The sequence below is a fragment of the Oryx dammah genome, unplaced genomic scaffold, assembly GCF_014754425.2.
Source record: "Oryx dammah isolate SB20612 unplaced genomic scaffold, SCBI_Odam_1.1 HiC_scaffold_29, whole genome shotgun sequence".
Taxonomy (NCBI): Eukaryota; Metazoa; Chordata; class Mammalia; order Artiodactyla; family Bovidae; genus Oryx; species Oryx dammah.
In genome coordinates, this window is record NW_024070213.1 from 51,038,827 (window position 1) to 51,053,549 (window position 14,723).

Here is a 14,723-nt window from a genome sequence, read left to right on the forward strand (position 1 = left end):
GAATTCTCTAGGCAAGAATACTGGAGTTGGTAGCCATTCCCTTCTCCAGGGGATCTTCCTGACCCAGGGATCAAACCCAGGTCTCCTGCATTGAGGGTAGATTCTTCATCATCTGAGCCACCAGGGAAGCCCAGTGGAATAAAGGAAACTAGCAATACTTACGCTCATCACAGTTGCGGCCAGTGTACCCAGAGTAGCACTCACAGGTCCCATCACCGTGTATTCCACTATTGCATACTCCATGCACACAGCTGCACACTGTGGACAGAAAATGGGGACTTCTTGTTACCTGATACAGACTTCCTCCAGAGATTCTGGAAGGGTACTATTTTCAGATAGTGTAGACTGAGATTCTGCTTGACGAAGTGGCGAAAACCATGGGTTTGAAGCCCTAGAAACCTGGGTTTGAATCTTGGCTTCTTTTTATTAGCTTCAGTTTACAGTAAGTCCCCTACCTACAAATGAGTTCCTTTCTGAGTGCACGTTCGTAAGTCCAATTTGTTCGTAAGTCCAACCAAGTTAGTCTAGGTACCCGACTAACACAATAGGCTATATAATACTGTACTGTAATAGGTTTATCATAATTTTCACACTAATAATAAATACGAAACAAAAATAAAGAAAGCTTTTAAAATCTTACAATACACTACCTTGAAAAGTACAATAGTATAGTACAGCAGCTGGCATAGAAGGGCTGGCTTTGAGTGAAGAGGCAAGAAGAATTACTGACTGGAGGAGGGAGAGGAGATGGGAAATAGTATAGCTGAAGGACTGTCAGCAATAGGAGATGGAGGGCAAGCTGCAATTTCATGGCACGGTTTCTGGTTTCTTGCTGGAACCAGATGCACGTTCACATCTGTGAAAGTTCACAACTTGCGTGTAGGGGACTTACTATATTTGTCTATGTGTGTGTGACTGCTCACTTGTGTCTGACTCTTTGTGCAAGCCCATGGACTGCAGCCTGCCTGGCTCCTCTGTCCATGGGATTTCCCAAGGAAGAATATTGGAGTGGGTTGCCATTTCCTGCTCCAGGGGATCTTTCCAACCCAGGGATTGAACCCGCATCTCCTGCAAGTCTCCTGCATTGACAGGAGGATTCTTTACTGCCGAGCCTCTATAACATGTAGAAAATGATGCCCACTTCATGGGATTTCTATAGAGTTTAATGAGGACATGTATATAAAGCACAGGTGGTATATCACAGGCACGAGTGCTCTTCCCTGCTCTCAAGTTAGTTACTTCATCACCCGATACCTCAGTATAATGTCTTATATACACACCTGTCACATTTAAAAGAGAATTGCTACCGCTGACTCAATTGCTGTTGGCAGGAGGAATCTACAGGAAATCTACTCCCCAAATGATGAGGGCAATGCAAATGTAAAGAAGGAATTCGAAAGGCTAGAGAATAACTAAGCCACATTGACTAGCTTGAAACAGATGACTTTTCAGCCCTGCGAGAGATCCCTTCAGGAATGAGAAATGAGGGACTTTCCAGTTGTCCAGTGGTTAAGATCTGCCTTCCAATGCAGGGGACATAGGTTCAATCCCTGGTCAGGGAACTAAGATCCCACATGCTGCTGGGTAACTCAGTCCATGTGCTGCAACTACTGAGCCCTGGTACAACTAGAGAGAAGCCCGTGCACAGCAGTGAAGAAGACCTGACGGAGCCAAATAAATATATATTTTTTAAAGGAATGAGAAATGAAGTGCATTTGAAATAAATATTCATCTCTTTAGCACTCAGCTTCTGGTTCATTTGTAGAAAGATTTACTGTCTGACTGAGTCACCAGCATCCTCTTTCCAGCCCCCTGTGAAATGTATTGTATGGGTTTCCTTTTGTTGCTGTAACAAATTTCCACAAAGTCAGTGGCTTAAAACAACATGCATTTGTTATTTTATAGTTCTGTATGTTACAAGTCTGAAGTATGTCTCCTTGGGCTAATGCTTTCAAATTGTGGTGCCAGAGAAGACTCTGGAGAGTCCCTTGGACCGCAAGATCAAACCAGTTAATCTTAAAGAAAATCAACCCTGAATATTTATTGGAAGGACTGATGCTGAAGCTCCAATACTTTGGTCACCTGGTGCAAAGAGGTAACTCATTGGAAAAGACCCTGATACTGGGAAAGATTGAAGGCAAAAGGAGATAGGGGAGGCAGAGGCAGAGATGGTTAGACAGCATCTCTGACTCAATGGACATGAATTTGAGCAAACTCCAGGAGACAGTGGAGGACAGAGGAGCCTGGCATGCTATTGTCCATGGGGTTGCAAAGAGTTGGACATGACTTAGTGACTGAACAACAACAAAGATCAGAAGTCTGAAATATGTCTCCCTGGACTAAAATCAAGTTATTCATTGGGATGTATTTCTTCTAAAGACTCTAGAGGACAATCTGCTCCTTGCCTTTCCAGTCTATAGAGGTTGCCAGCATTCCTGGGCTCCTGGCCCCTTTCTCCATCTTCAAAGTTAGTGACATCAGGCCAAATCCTTAAATTGCCATCTCTACTGGTCCTCTCTCTTCTGCTTTCCTCTTCCACTTACAAGGACCTTTGTGACCACATTGGGCCCACCTGGATAATCCAGGCATCTTCTCCCATTTTAAATCACCTGTTTAGCAATCTCAATTTCCCTCTGCCTGTAGCCTAACACAGTCTCAAGTTTCAGGAATTAGAACATGGGTATCTCTGAGGCGACCACTATCTTGCCTACAATGCATGTGTTTAGTACACATAAGTCAATTTAACATTAGCTCAAGTGAAACATTATTAAAAAGACACCAGCTTAAATCCTAATCATGCCAGAAAAGCCAGATGCATTAGGTTTTAAATATTCCAAATGTCTAATAAACCTTCACATTCTTTGCATTCTTTGTTACATATCTCCCTTAATCCTCTGAGCTTCAATCTCCACGGGAACCATCCTCTTACAGGTTCTTATCCTATTTTGCCCAGACTATTGCAGTAGCATTTTACCTGGCCTTCTTGTCTGACTTCTCACCTCTGCATGTTATAAATTTCATTTGATCAGTAATGGCATCAAGGTGATCTTCCCCCAAATATCTCAATGACTCCCAGTTGCTAACCTAATGAAATCTAAATTCCTGTTTGGAAAACAAGGTCCTCTCCAAGCTGACTCTAATTTTTAACAATTTTCATGTTCATCTTTCACCATTTCATTTTATACATCCTAGTATCTAAGTGCGTGGGAAGACTCACTAGCTCACCTTCTTCAAAACAGGTATTGAACATTAATGCATAGGGTGCTGTGCTCGGGACTGAGGACCTGAAGTCCTTGCCCACAAAGAGCTCACAATTGGAAGGCAGGAGAAAGCAGCCCATCACAACATGGTGTGATCAATGCTATGACACAAGATATGACATGCAAGTCATACGACGTAACAGTAGTCAAGTATGGGTGTGAAAGTTGGACCATAAAGAAGACTGAGTGTCAAAGAATCGATCCTTTCGAACTGTGCTACTCAAGAAGACTCTTGAGAGTCCCTTGGACTGGAAGCAGATCAAACTAGTCAATCCTAAAGGGAATCAATGCTGAATATTCATTGGAAGGACTGATGTTGAGGCTCCAGTACTTTGGCCACCTGATGTGAAGAGCCGACTCATTGGAAAAGACCCTGATGCTGGAAGAGATTGAGGGCAGGAGAAGGGGGAGACTGAGGATGAGATGGTTAGACAGCATCACTGATCAATGGACACGAATTTGAGTAAATTCCTGGAGACAGTGGAGGACAGAGGAGCCTGGCATGCTATAGTCTATTGGGTTCCAAAGAGTCAGACAAGACTTACTGACTGAACACAACAAGCAATGAGTCAATGGCTATAAGGGCTGGCCAGGAAGAAACGGGAAGGCTGTCCAGGGAGAGATGGGGGTGGAGCTGTCCTGGGAAAGACCATGCCCCGGGGAGGTGCACGCTGTACTTCACAACTCCATGCTTTGGCCTCCACTGTGCTCCCTTCTGCATGCAGTTGAAATCCTCATCCTTCCAGGCCGGCTAAAGCCCCTCTCCTCGGTGGTGCCATCTCAGAGGTGCCAGAACAGAAGCTGTGTCTCTCTGGGCTCCAGCAACACTTTCTTTGTACCTTGTTCACTATCACATTCTGCTGCAACTATTCCTTTTGTGGTGCCAGCCAAATATGACCAGGAACACAGCAGTGATTCACATCGGCAGGCTGGGGTGAGGGTGGGGTGCGGCGGTCCTGGAGAAGTAGCAGTAGCCACCCGTGTTAACCAGGAGAGATGGCGGTTGGGTTGCCCCCGTCACTGTTTATTTCTCTATTCAGGCATGACAAGTCGGTGGCCTAGTTTTTGTCCCGTTCCAGCACAGACAGAGGAATCATGGATGGTGACACTCTGTGACACTGCCTATGCTCAGCAGAGCCACACCACGGCCTGGCTGGGAACAACTAGGCTAGCAACTGGCTGACAGCTGTCGGGGCCTCTGTTTCTCTTTCTCTATTTTCTCTTCTATTCCATTAGAATCCCACGGAAGGCTTTCCCTCTCCTACTTCCTACAACATCTTTTAGAGCATCTTATAACAATACTGCCAACTGCACGGCTCAGTTTGAATAAAGACAGCATCCTGCTGAGTTAGGGTGAGGACAGCGAAGCAGGGGAGTTCAAATGCAGAGTGGAATCCTGCCCCCCCTTTTTTTTAACATTTTGATGTTTTGCTTGATAATTTAAAAATATCATTGTCATGGGTTGAATTTTGTCCCCTCCAAAGTCCTAACTCCGAGGACCTCAGAATGAGACCTCATTTGGAAGTAGAGCTATTACTGTAGATATAAGTAGCTAAGATGAGGTCCTACTGGAGTGGAGTGGCTTCAGTCCAATATGATTTATAAGAGGAGGCAAGGACACAGACAGCAAGAAGATGATTGAGTGAAGACCAGGGCTCTGAGTGCAGTGATGTGCCCACAAACCCAGCAATGCCTGGGGCTTCCGGAAGCTAGAAGAGACAGGAAGGGCCCTCTCCTAGAGGCTTCCAAAGGAGCCTGGCCCTGCTTACATGCAGATTGTGGACTTCTAGCTTCCAGAACTGAGACAATACATTCATGTCTTTAAATCACCCGGTGTGCGACAGTTTGTCACAGCCACCCTAATTTTAAAAAACGATTTCTCTCAATTACTGAGTTTTTGATGCCCCCTTAAAATTTGTACCTAAGACATGTTTTTCTTCACCTTGCCCTAGACCCTGCTTGACCCTTTATCAAGCCCTTACTCTCCTTCAGGCATTTTGTCACATGCTTTACAGGCATGATCTCATCTGATGCTCACAGCACCCGGGGAGATAAGATATATAACCCCATGCTACATATAAAAAAATGGGAGACAATTAGCTCCAGAACTTATTCAAATTATTGAAGAATTAAATGGACTTGGATTTATCATCTTCCCTTAAAAAATCAATTTATCATTGTTTCCGTATTAGCAAAGCACTTTGATGTCAACCTCTGGCTGTAGCTTTTTGAACAGAGTTCCAGAGGGAAGTTGAATTGGTCATGGAGATAACTGGGTTGACGTGGGAGTGTACTATGGACTTGATAGCAAAGATGTAAATTAATTCAATTAAAAAAATATCTACCCAGTTCCAACTTAGTGGCAGGCACTGGATTAGGCACTGGGTATACAAATAAGTCGGAGAAGGCAATGGCAGCCCACTCCAGTATTCTTGCTTGGAAAATCCCATGGATGGAGGAGCCTGGTGGGCTGCAGTCCATGGGATCGTGAAGTCGGACACAACTGAGCAACTTCACTTTCACTTTTCACTCTCATGCATTGGAGAAGGAAATGGCAACCCACTCTGGTGTTCTTGCCTGGAGAATCCCAGGGGCAGAAGAGCCTGGTAGGCTGCCATCTCTGGGGTTGCAGAGTCGGACATGACTGAAGCGACTTAGCAGCAGCATACAAATAAGTCATTCACAATATCTGGATTCAAGCTGCTCACAGCGTAGTGGGACAGCCAGACTCTAAAAGATATAGGGATGCCGCATGTCCTAAATGTCGTCATGTACCCGGTGGAAAAAGGGAGTCGAATGTGACTCAGCCCCTGCTCTCAACCTCAATGCTAACTACAAGGGCTGTCCTCCTTGCTAAGCTTCCCTTCCAGGCACCCCGTGTCCTGCCTTCTGGCATGATCTCTATGCTGGATTAACCAACCTGGCACAGTAGCTTTTTCAGGAGTTTCTGACACCCATTGCTGCCAGTCACTGCCCAGAAAGCATCCCTGGGAAGGAGATATGAGTGGCAGAGGGATTCCCAAATGTCACTGAGAGAGCCCTGGGCATTTGTGAAACCAGCTACAGCAAATCTGTAGAGACATGTGAACCTTGGGGACAGGACTCTAAAGCGGCCAAAGCCATGGCCACTGCGGTCAGAGGGGCAGGGCACAAAGCCCCCTGAGCCATCCCCTCGGCAGAGCAGGCTGCCCTCTTGAGTTCCTGCAGCATCCTGCATGCGTGGTGCACACTGGCTCAGAAGTATCACCCACATTTCCAGATCCTTGAGGGTGGGGAGATATTCTTCCCCCTCTTTGGATGCCCATCGCCTGTCAGGGGTCTAACGCAAGGTGGATGTGTGCCAGGGGCTGAATGGTGCAGTGGTTCGGCGCCCAGGTTCTGGAGTAAGACACCTGGGGTCAACCCTGCCTCTATTCCTGAAGTAGCTGCAGGACCTTGAGCAACCTCGCTGCTGCTTCATTCATAACACAAGGAACCCAGCTTGCAGAGCTGTTCCAAAGAGATTCTGTGTGTCAAGCCTTGTGCACTGCTTGGTGCCCAGCAGGCATTCAGCTACTATTATTAACAAGGCATGACTGTGGGACTGATCTGGGGTCATGTGAGAGAGAGGGGGCTCTGTCTTCTGCCCTAACCTGGGGTGAGGCACTGAGCAGGTGAGGGCCTTGGTGGTTGAGATGAACACCCTTGAGAAATGCAGCTTGAAATTACCTCTGAGCACATCAAGAATCAGGTAGGAGAATGCTCCAGCAGCAGGTTAAAGTCAGTGTTAAAAATAAAATTGCAACTCATAGCTGTCCTACTTACAGGCAGAATTGCCACCGCCGACGGCCAGCGCCTCAGTGGGTGAAACAACACTGGCACCCAGTGGATGCTTGGCTAAAAAGGTTCGCAGGTTCCCCCAGTTCTTGCCAATGGGAAATGGTCAGCATCACTGAGCCATCCTTCGGGCACAGGTGAATGAATGCTCTCCTTACTGTAGAACTGGTTTTGTCCTCGCTTAATATCAATACTTGCTTTCACCAAGTGCTCATGACATGCTGCTAAGAGCTTTTCTACAAATTAATCCCCTGAGGCAGGTATTATTATTCCTGTTTTATAGATGAGGAGGGCATAGAGAGATTAAATATCTTGCCTCAAATCCCATAGCAACTGGGCTTGGTTTCAAACTCAGGCCAGCCTGACTTGAAGCCTGCTCTCTTGGCCATTATGGTCTAGAGCTACACTATCCAATATGGGAGCCACTAGGCACTTGAGGCTATTGCTGCTGCTGCGGCTGCTAAGTCGCTTCAGTTGTGTCCGACTCTATGCGACCCCATAGACAGCAGCCCACCAGGCTCCCTCGTCCCTGGGATTCTCCAGGCAAGGACACTGGAGTGGGTTGCCATTTCCTTCTCCAATGCATGAAAGTGAAGTCGCTTAGTTGTGTTTGACTCTTAGCGACCCCATGGATTGCAGCCTACCATGGGATTTTCCAGGCAAGAGTACTGGAGTAGGGTGCCATTGCCTTCTCCTCCACTTGAGGCTATTTAAGTTTAAATTGAGTAACATGAGCTAAGGGGCTTCCCAAGTGGAACTAGAGGTAAAGAACCTGCCTGCCAGTGCAGGAGATATAAGAGAGTCAGGTTCAATCCCTGGGTCAGGAAGATCCCTTGGAGGACGGCACAGCAACCCACTCAAGTATTCTTGCATGGAGAATCCCATGGACAGAGGAGCCTGGTGGGCTACAGTCCAAGGGGTTGCAAAGAGTTGGACACAACTGAAGTGACTTAGCATGCACACATGCCTTGTGGCTACCATGTTTGATAGTGAAGATCAGGACATTCCATCATCTCACAAAGTTCTGCTGGCACTAAGAACTGGGAGTCTTATCTCCCAAGTCTCAGTTTAGGTTTCCAATTTTCTGGCTCAAAAATCTGGATTTTCAACAAACCACCTCGCTCCCTTTCACTTGCCCTTTCCCCATGGCACAAAGAGGTGTAAAGAGAGGCCGCTTTTTAAATTAAAAGATGTTTGGAATTTCCATGTATGTCTATGCTCATTGGCAACCAACACCAGTTTCCTGGAAGTGACATGAGCTCATCTTCTTTCTAAATTTTTATCCACAATTACTTGGCTTTCTTGCTAAGTAAGCGGTGTGGGATTCTGTCTTTCTTCCCATTTCAGTATTTATTTAAAATATGTGATTTAAACTGTATTGTGGCAAGGAAGGGACAATTTGTTTATCATGTTCTTGATAAACAATTGGTTGATTACATTTTACTGTCTTTTAATGTATTAGTTTTGGCCAATCCAATATAATGTTAAAGAAACAGAATGCTAACATCTGGTTTAAATTTGCTTTTGCTAACATTCTTATGAAATAATCTTTTATAAAGTGATGGATTAAGAAAAACATAAGATTGGGAGGGAACACTAGGAAATAGTAGGTATTAATAATAGTCATAATAATTGCTAACACTTATTGTGCACCAATTATCTCATTAGATCCTCATGATAATTCTAAAGGAGGCAATGTTGTTTCTATTTTTACAGAAGAAGATGCAGAAAGCATGCTCAGTAAACTTAAGGTTTCCACAATTTGCAGCAGCCCTGGGACTGAAACCCAGTCTGAGTCTAAAGCTAATCACCTCAACACCATGTCTTCCAACACCCATGCTTCTGGGTCAGGACAGAAGCAGATAAAGACAGTGTCGGTCTCCAAGGACCCCATGGGTTAGAGGGAGATAATATCTTCATTATTACAAAGGAAACTCGCTATAGAGTGTACAAACTTACAGGGGTGGGATGTCTGTATTTTTCTTGCCAGAAATATTTGAATCAATGCAGTACCTACCAAATATGATTTTTTCCATAAAAGCCAAACCAAAGTGGTGTTGGAGAAAGGTGACCTGACCTATCCTTTTTTGGGAGACTAAGGCTCTGGCAGACACTGTCCCTACCATGCCCACATTCTCAGCCCTCACCAAGTCCACACGCTCAGCTCCCCTCCAGTAGCAGTGGCCTGCGGACACTTCCTGGGGTGGCTGCTCCACTGACTGCTTCACTGGGGGCTGGAAGTGCCAGGAAATGAATGACTCTGCCCTAATGACCATATGTGTTAGCTTCCTGTTGCTGTTGTAACAAATTGCCACAAACCTAGTATCTTAAACCACACACATTTACTGTCTTACAGTTTGGGAGGTCAGAAACCCAAAGCAGTTGTACTAAGATCAATCAAGGTGTTGGTGGTTCCACTCCTTTCTGGAGGGGAGCATTCTTTCCCTGCCTTTTTCAGCTTTGAGATGCTGCCCACACTGCCTGGCTCGTGGCTCCCTCCACCTTCAAAGCCAGCAAGATGGAGTCTTTCTCCCATCTTGCCTCTCTTACATCTCATCACATCTGGAATCTTTCACACATCAGAAGGTACACATCTATATCTTCTGTCTCTGTCTCCCTCCTCCACATTTAAGGACCTTTGTGATGACATTGAGTCCACCAGGATAATCCTGGATAATCTCTTCATGGTAAAGTCAGATGATTAGCAGCTGTAATTCCAGTTCAGTTCAGTCACTCAGTTGTGTCTGACTCTTTGCAACCCCATGGACTGCAGCCTGCCAGGCTTCCCTGTTTATCACCAGCTCCTGAAGCTTGCTTATACTCATGTCCATCGAGTTGGTGATGCCATCCAACCATCTAATCCTCTGTCATCTGCTACCTTAATTTCCCCTTGCCATGGAAGGCAACATATTCCCAGGTTCATGGTATTAGAATGTGGACATTCTGGTGGCGAGGGAGTGGGGTTCCATTATTCTGCCTACTACCCTGAGGCTCCCTCTCCTCTCAGGTGAGGTAACTCCAAGGTGAGTGTTCTTTGCAGACTCCAGAGTTCCCCAGGGGATTAAGCTCTAGTCATCCACGCTGGTCTCTGGCTTGACAGCACATCCTTTATTTCCTCTATGTCACTGTCTTAGTGTTTCCCTGGGTCCCCTCTCAAATATGCTACTTATATGAGAACATTCGCAGAATGGGTCAGCTTTTGGGGAGAACCAACAATGAGAGAGTGGAGAAACCCATGTTGGGGACAAATCCATAATCTGCAAAATGGGACCAACAACCTCTGATGACCTCAGGTGTTTGTGGACTCCAGAAAGGAAGGGATAGGTTAGAATGTGTTGGGACCTGTGGTGGATATAGAGGCCCCTGGGGAGAAGGTCAGTGCTGAGACCACAGTCTAGAAAGACCTCAGGGAGTAGCTGGGCAGGAAAACAACTGGTGGATGTTGGATCCTGGAGCCTAGAGTGAGGTAATCCTAAACCCCTGAGTTTGTCAGGAAGCATTCCTGGTGAGTGACTACCTGCAAGTGCCGAAAACCACAGACATACTGTCTGTCCTTTCAGACTGCCTTTTAAAAGATTTGTTGTCAACTCTTTGTCTTGTCTGTGCAGCCTTGGTTTGGAGAATTGTTCTGCATTCCCCTCCAAGGAACTTTATTTCTGGGGTGTTGAGGTGTATAAGCCATGTCTGACTTTGGACCTTCACAAATGCATTTGATGACACCAAAATGAGACATACCTGCTGAACAGCTGGGCCCAAATACGTTGTCAGCAGCGCAGATTTCACAGGCTGTTCCACTGAATCCTTCCTGCAGGATGCGACGGGGGAGGGTGTTAGACTCAAGCAATCTGTGTTACCCATGAAGACCATAGATTTCTGACTATCTGGTCAGCATTCATTTCTCAAATGGATCTTCCCTTTGTGCCTGTCCTGAAATTCTCTTTCTTCTTTGCTCTTTTTTGTGTTATAATTTGTACATTCATTCCTTGAATCAGTCTGGATCTGAGTCTGGAACTCTTCTGAAGAAAGTTGCTTCAAAGGTATAACTAGAGAATCAGCACTGATGGCCACATCCTAAATCTACCCAAGGGTGAAATGAATACATTCTCAGTTTTGCATTTCTAAAGACAGTTGATCTCAATTCTTTTCAGAGGATTTCTTTGTATTCCCATAGTGTAAGGCTTGAAGCTTGCAAAAAGTCCCTTTCATGGGATAGCAAAGAAATTCCTCAGTTGGCAGTCCAAGCGCTCACCTATGGGTCTGAGTACAGCTCCAAAGACTAGTCTGCTAATAGTGGTGACTTTAAAGTGTAACAATGACACAATTTCTAGAGCTCTGCATTGTTCTCATCTCAGTTTTTCAACAAGTATAATTGCTTCAGTATTATTATTAAATTCACTTTACAGATGGATCCACTTAAGGCTGAGCAGTTAACTGACTTGCTCTAAGGTCCCCCAGCCTGTAACATGTCATTTTATTGCCCACTGCATACACTTCCCCCACCCACCCCCACTAATACTGCTGCTTCTTAGAGTCTTCACCCAGTGCGTGTTTACAGAGGGACAACAGGTAAGGAGAAAGTAGAGTCAGGAAGGAGGAGAACACTGTTTTGAACTTACTTGGCATAAGCAGCTTCCATTTCCTTCTATACCTTCAGCACAACGGCCCCGGCCACTGCAGGGGGACCTCGCTCCTCCCGGGCACTCTGGGGAATCAAAGGGCAGATATATTCATTTGAAATTGCACACAACAAGCATTCTGCAAAGATGCATGAAGCATCCCAGGGATAAGAAATAATTGAAGACCCTGCAGGCATCATCGAGGGTTACATAGGGGAGAGGAGTGAACCACAATGTAGTCAGGGACTGTACTAGGACCCGTCAGATCTTCTGCCCTTTCTTAAGCATTTGCTGTTCACTTTATAATCAACTAATTAACTCATCTCCATTACAACCCCCAGGGTTTTATGCTTCTTAGGCGGCTGGGAGGTAATGAGTTAGTAGGTCTTTGCATGGGAATAGTTATGTTGTGTATGGGCTGGGCACTGGCAGGGTCCACTGTGCTTCAGCTAGGGTCTGCTGTGAACAAGCTTAGCAAGGAGCGAGTGTCTGGACATTTAAGTGGACCAAGACGTGTTTCAGAGGAAAGCACACCCGTGGGCAGCTGGTGGAAGGCCAGCTGTTCTGCCCACATGGAGCTTATATTCTAGATTTCAATTAACACTGGGGACACAAGATCAAAAGGTATACTCTGTAACTTCAGGATGATCTCAGTCTAATGCTTTCATTTAGAAATTATTTTTCATCAGAATATAGCAGGAATGAGAGAGGAGACATTGCCACAAATCTTAGAGACATTAAAAGGATAATAAGCAAATACTAGAAACAACTTTATGCCAATAAACTTGACAATGTAGATGAGAGGAATAAATTCATTGTTCCAAACTACCAAAGATCTTCCCTGGTGGCTCAGGTGGTAAAGAATCTGCCTGCAATTTGGGAGACCTGAGTTCAATCCCTGGAGAAGGAAATGGCAACCCACTCCAGTATTCTTGCTTGGGAAGTCCTGTGGACAGAGGAGCCTGGCAGGCTACAGTCCACGGGGTCGCAAAGAGTCAGACACGACTGAGTGACTAACACACACACACATACCAGAGATCATTCAAGTGAAAATAGATAACCTGAATATCCTTGTATCTATTTAAGAAATTTAATTTGAAGTTAAAATCCTCCCCACAAGGAAAACTCCATACTGATGGATTCCCGGTGAATATTACCTCAAACTTAAGGCAGAAATCATATCAATTATAAAAAAACTCCTCTAAAAAGTTGAAGAAGAGAGAACACTTCCCAGTTCATTCTATACAAAGAGCATTATTACTCTGATTCCCCAAACTGACAAATACATCACAAGAAAATTACAGACCAACATCCCTAATGAAGTGATGTGAAGTCGCTCAGTCATGTCTGACTCTGTGACCCCATGGACTGTAGCCTGCCAGGCTCCTCCGTCCGTGGGATTCTCCAGGCAAGAATACTGGAATAGGTTTCCATTTCCTTCTCCAGGGGATCTTCCCAACCCAGAGATCGAACCCAGGTCTCCTGCATTGTAGGCAGATGCTTTTACCGTCTGAGCCACCGGAGAAGTCCCACATAGATGTAAATTCTTTAAAATCTAGAACAAATATTGAACATTAAAAAATTCTAAACAAAATTATGCCCACTGAATCCAATGGTACACAAAACATAATACGTCATGGTCAGTGCAGTAGGGAAAAAAGACTCAAAATGGATACAGATTGGAAAAGAAATGAAAATTTTCTTGATTCTCAGACAATATGATTTTCCACATAGAAAATTCAAAACAATCTCCAAAAATTCATTAGAACTAATACATGAATTTATAAGTTCTCAGGACACAAGGACACATAAACAAAAATCAATTACATTTCTATAAACTAACATGAAACTGCTGATAACTGAAATAAAAGTATATACATAAGCTTAATACCAAAGTCAAAACTCAGGTGTGAATGCAACAAGAACTGTGCAAAATCTGTAAGATGAAATATATAAAACACTGACAAAAATAATTTAAAAATCCCAGATACACTGTGGTTATGGATTAGAAGAGTCAATATTTTAGGTTGTCCCTAAACTGATCTACAGATTCATTGCAATTTTAGTTAAAATCCTAGCAGTAGTTTTTGGGTAGAAATTGATACACTGATTCTAGACTTTATAGGAAAAGTAAAAGGACTAGAGTAACCAAGTTAATTTTGAAAATGACCAAATTGGAAGATTTACACTACTTAATTTCAAGACTTACTATAAAGATACAGTAATCATGATAGTGTGCTAAGGTGAAGGCATAAACACATAGATCAATGGAGCAGAAGAGAGTCCAGAAATAGATCCACATATTGATGATTAATTTATTTTATACAAGGGCCCAAAGGCAACGATGCTGGAATCATGAGATATTTGTATAAAAAGAAATGAACTTTGATTCAGACCACGAGTCACATGCTAAAGTTAACTTGTAGTGGATGATGGACCTAAAAGTAATGCCTAAAACTACAAAGCTTCTAGGAGGAAATATAGAAGAAAATCTTTGTGATATTAGATTAGGCAAAGACTTCTAGATGTGATACAAAAAGCAATTTTTCAAAAAGAAATATTTCAAAGAAAAATTGAAATATTTGATATCATCAAACTTAAGAATGCTTGCTCCTCAAAAGGTACTGTTTGGAGAGTGAAAAGACAAGCCACAGACTTTGAGAAAACATTTATTAATCATATACCAAATAAGACATATCTCAAATAGTTAAAGGACTCTCAAAACTCAGTAGTAAGAAAACGACGTGAATGATACATTAATAGCAAATAAGCACACAAACCATGGAAATTAAAACAAACTGCAATAAAATGCTTCTGATCAGAATGGCTGAGATTAAGAAAAAAAATCTGATTATACCGAGTGCTATCAATGATACCAAACAATTTGAACTTTCACATGTTGTTGGTGGGAATAAAAAAATGATGCAAACACTTTGGAAGAGTTTGGCAGTTCTTATAAAGTTAAAATACATTCAATATACAATCCAGGACTCCCACTTCTAAGTATTTACTCTCAAGTGAAATGAAAACT

General features: G+C 43.9%; 1 protein-coding gene across 1 annotated transcript in view; it reads right to left on the reverse strand.

Moving 5' to 3' along the window:
- STAB2 (stabilin 2) overlaps positions 1 to 14,723 on the reverse strand; it is a 167,785-nt gene that overhangs the window by 135,494 nt on the left and 17,568 nt on the right. The window contains exons 4-6 of the mRNA XM_040234847.1: positions 11,693 to 11,778; positions 10,812 to 10,881; positions 163 to 258 (exon numbers count right to left, since the gene is read on the reverse strand). Of these exons, the coding sequence (XP_040090781.1) occupies positions 163 to 258; positions 10,812 to 10,881; positions 11,693 to 11,778 (252 nt within the window). The remainder of the gene's footprint in view (positions 1 to 162; positions 259 to 10,811; positions 10,882 to 11,692; positions 11,779 to 14,723) is intronic.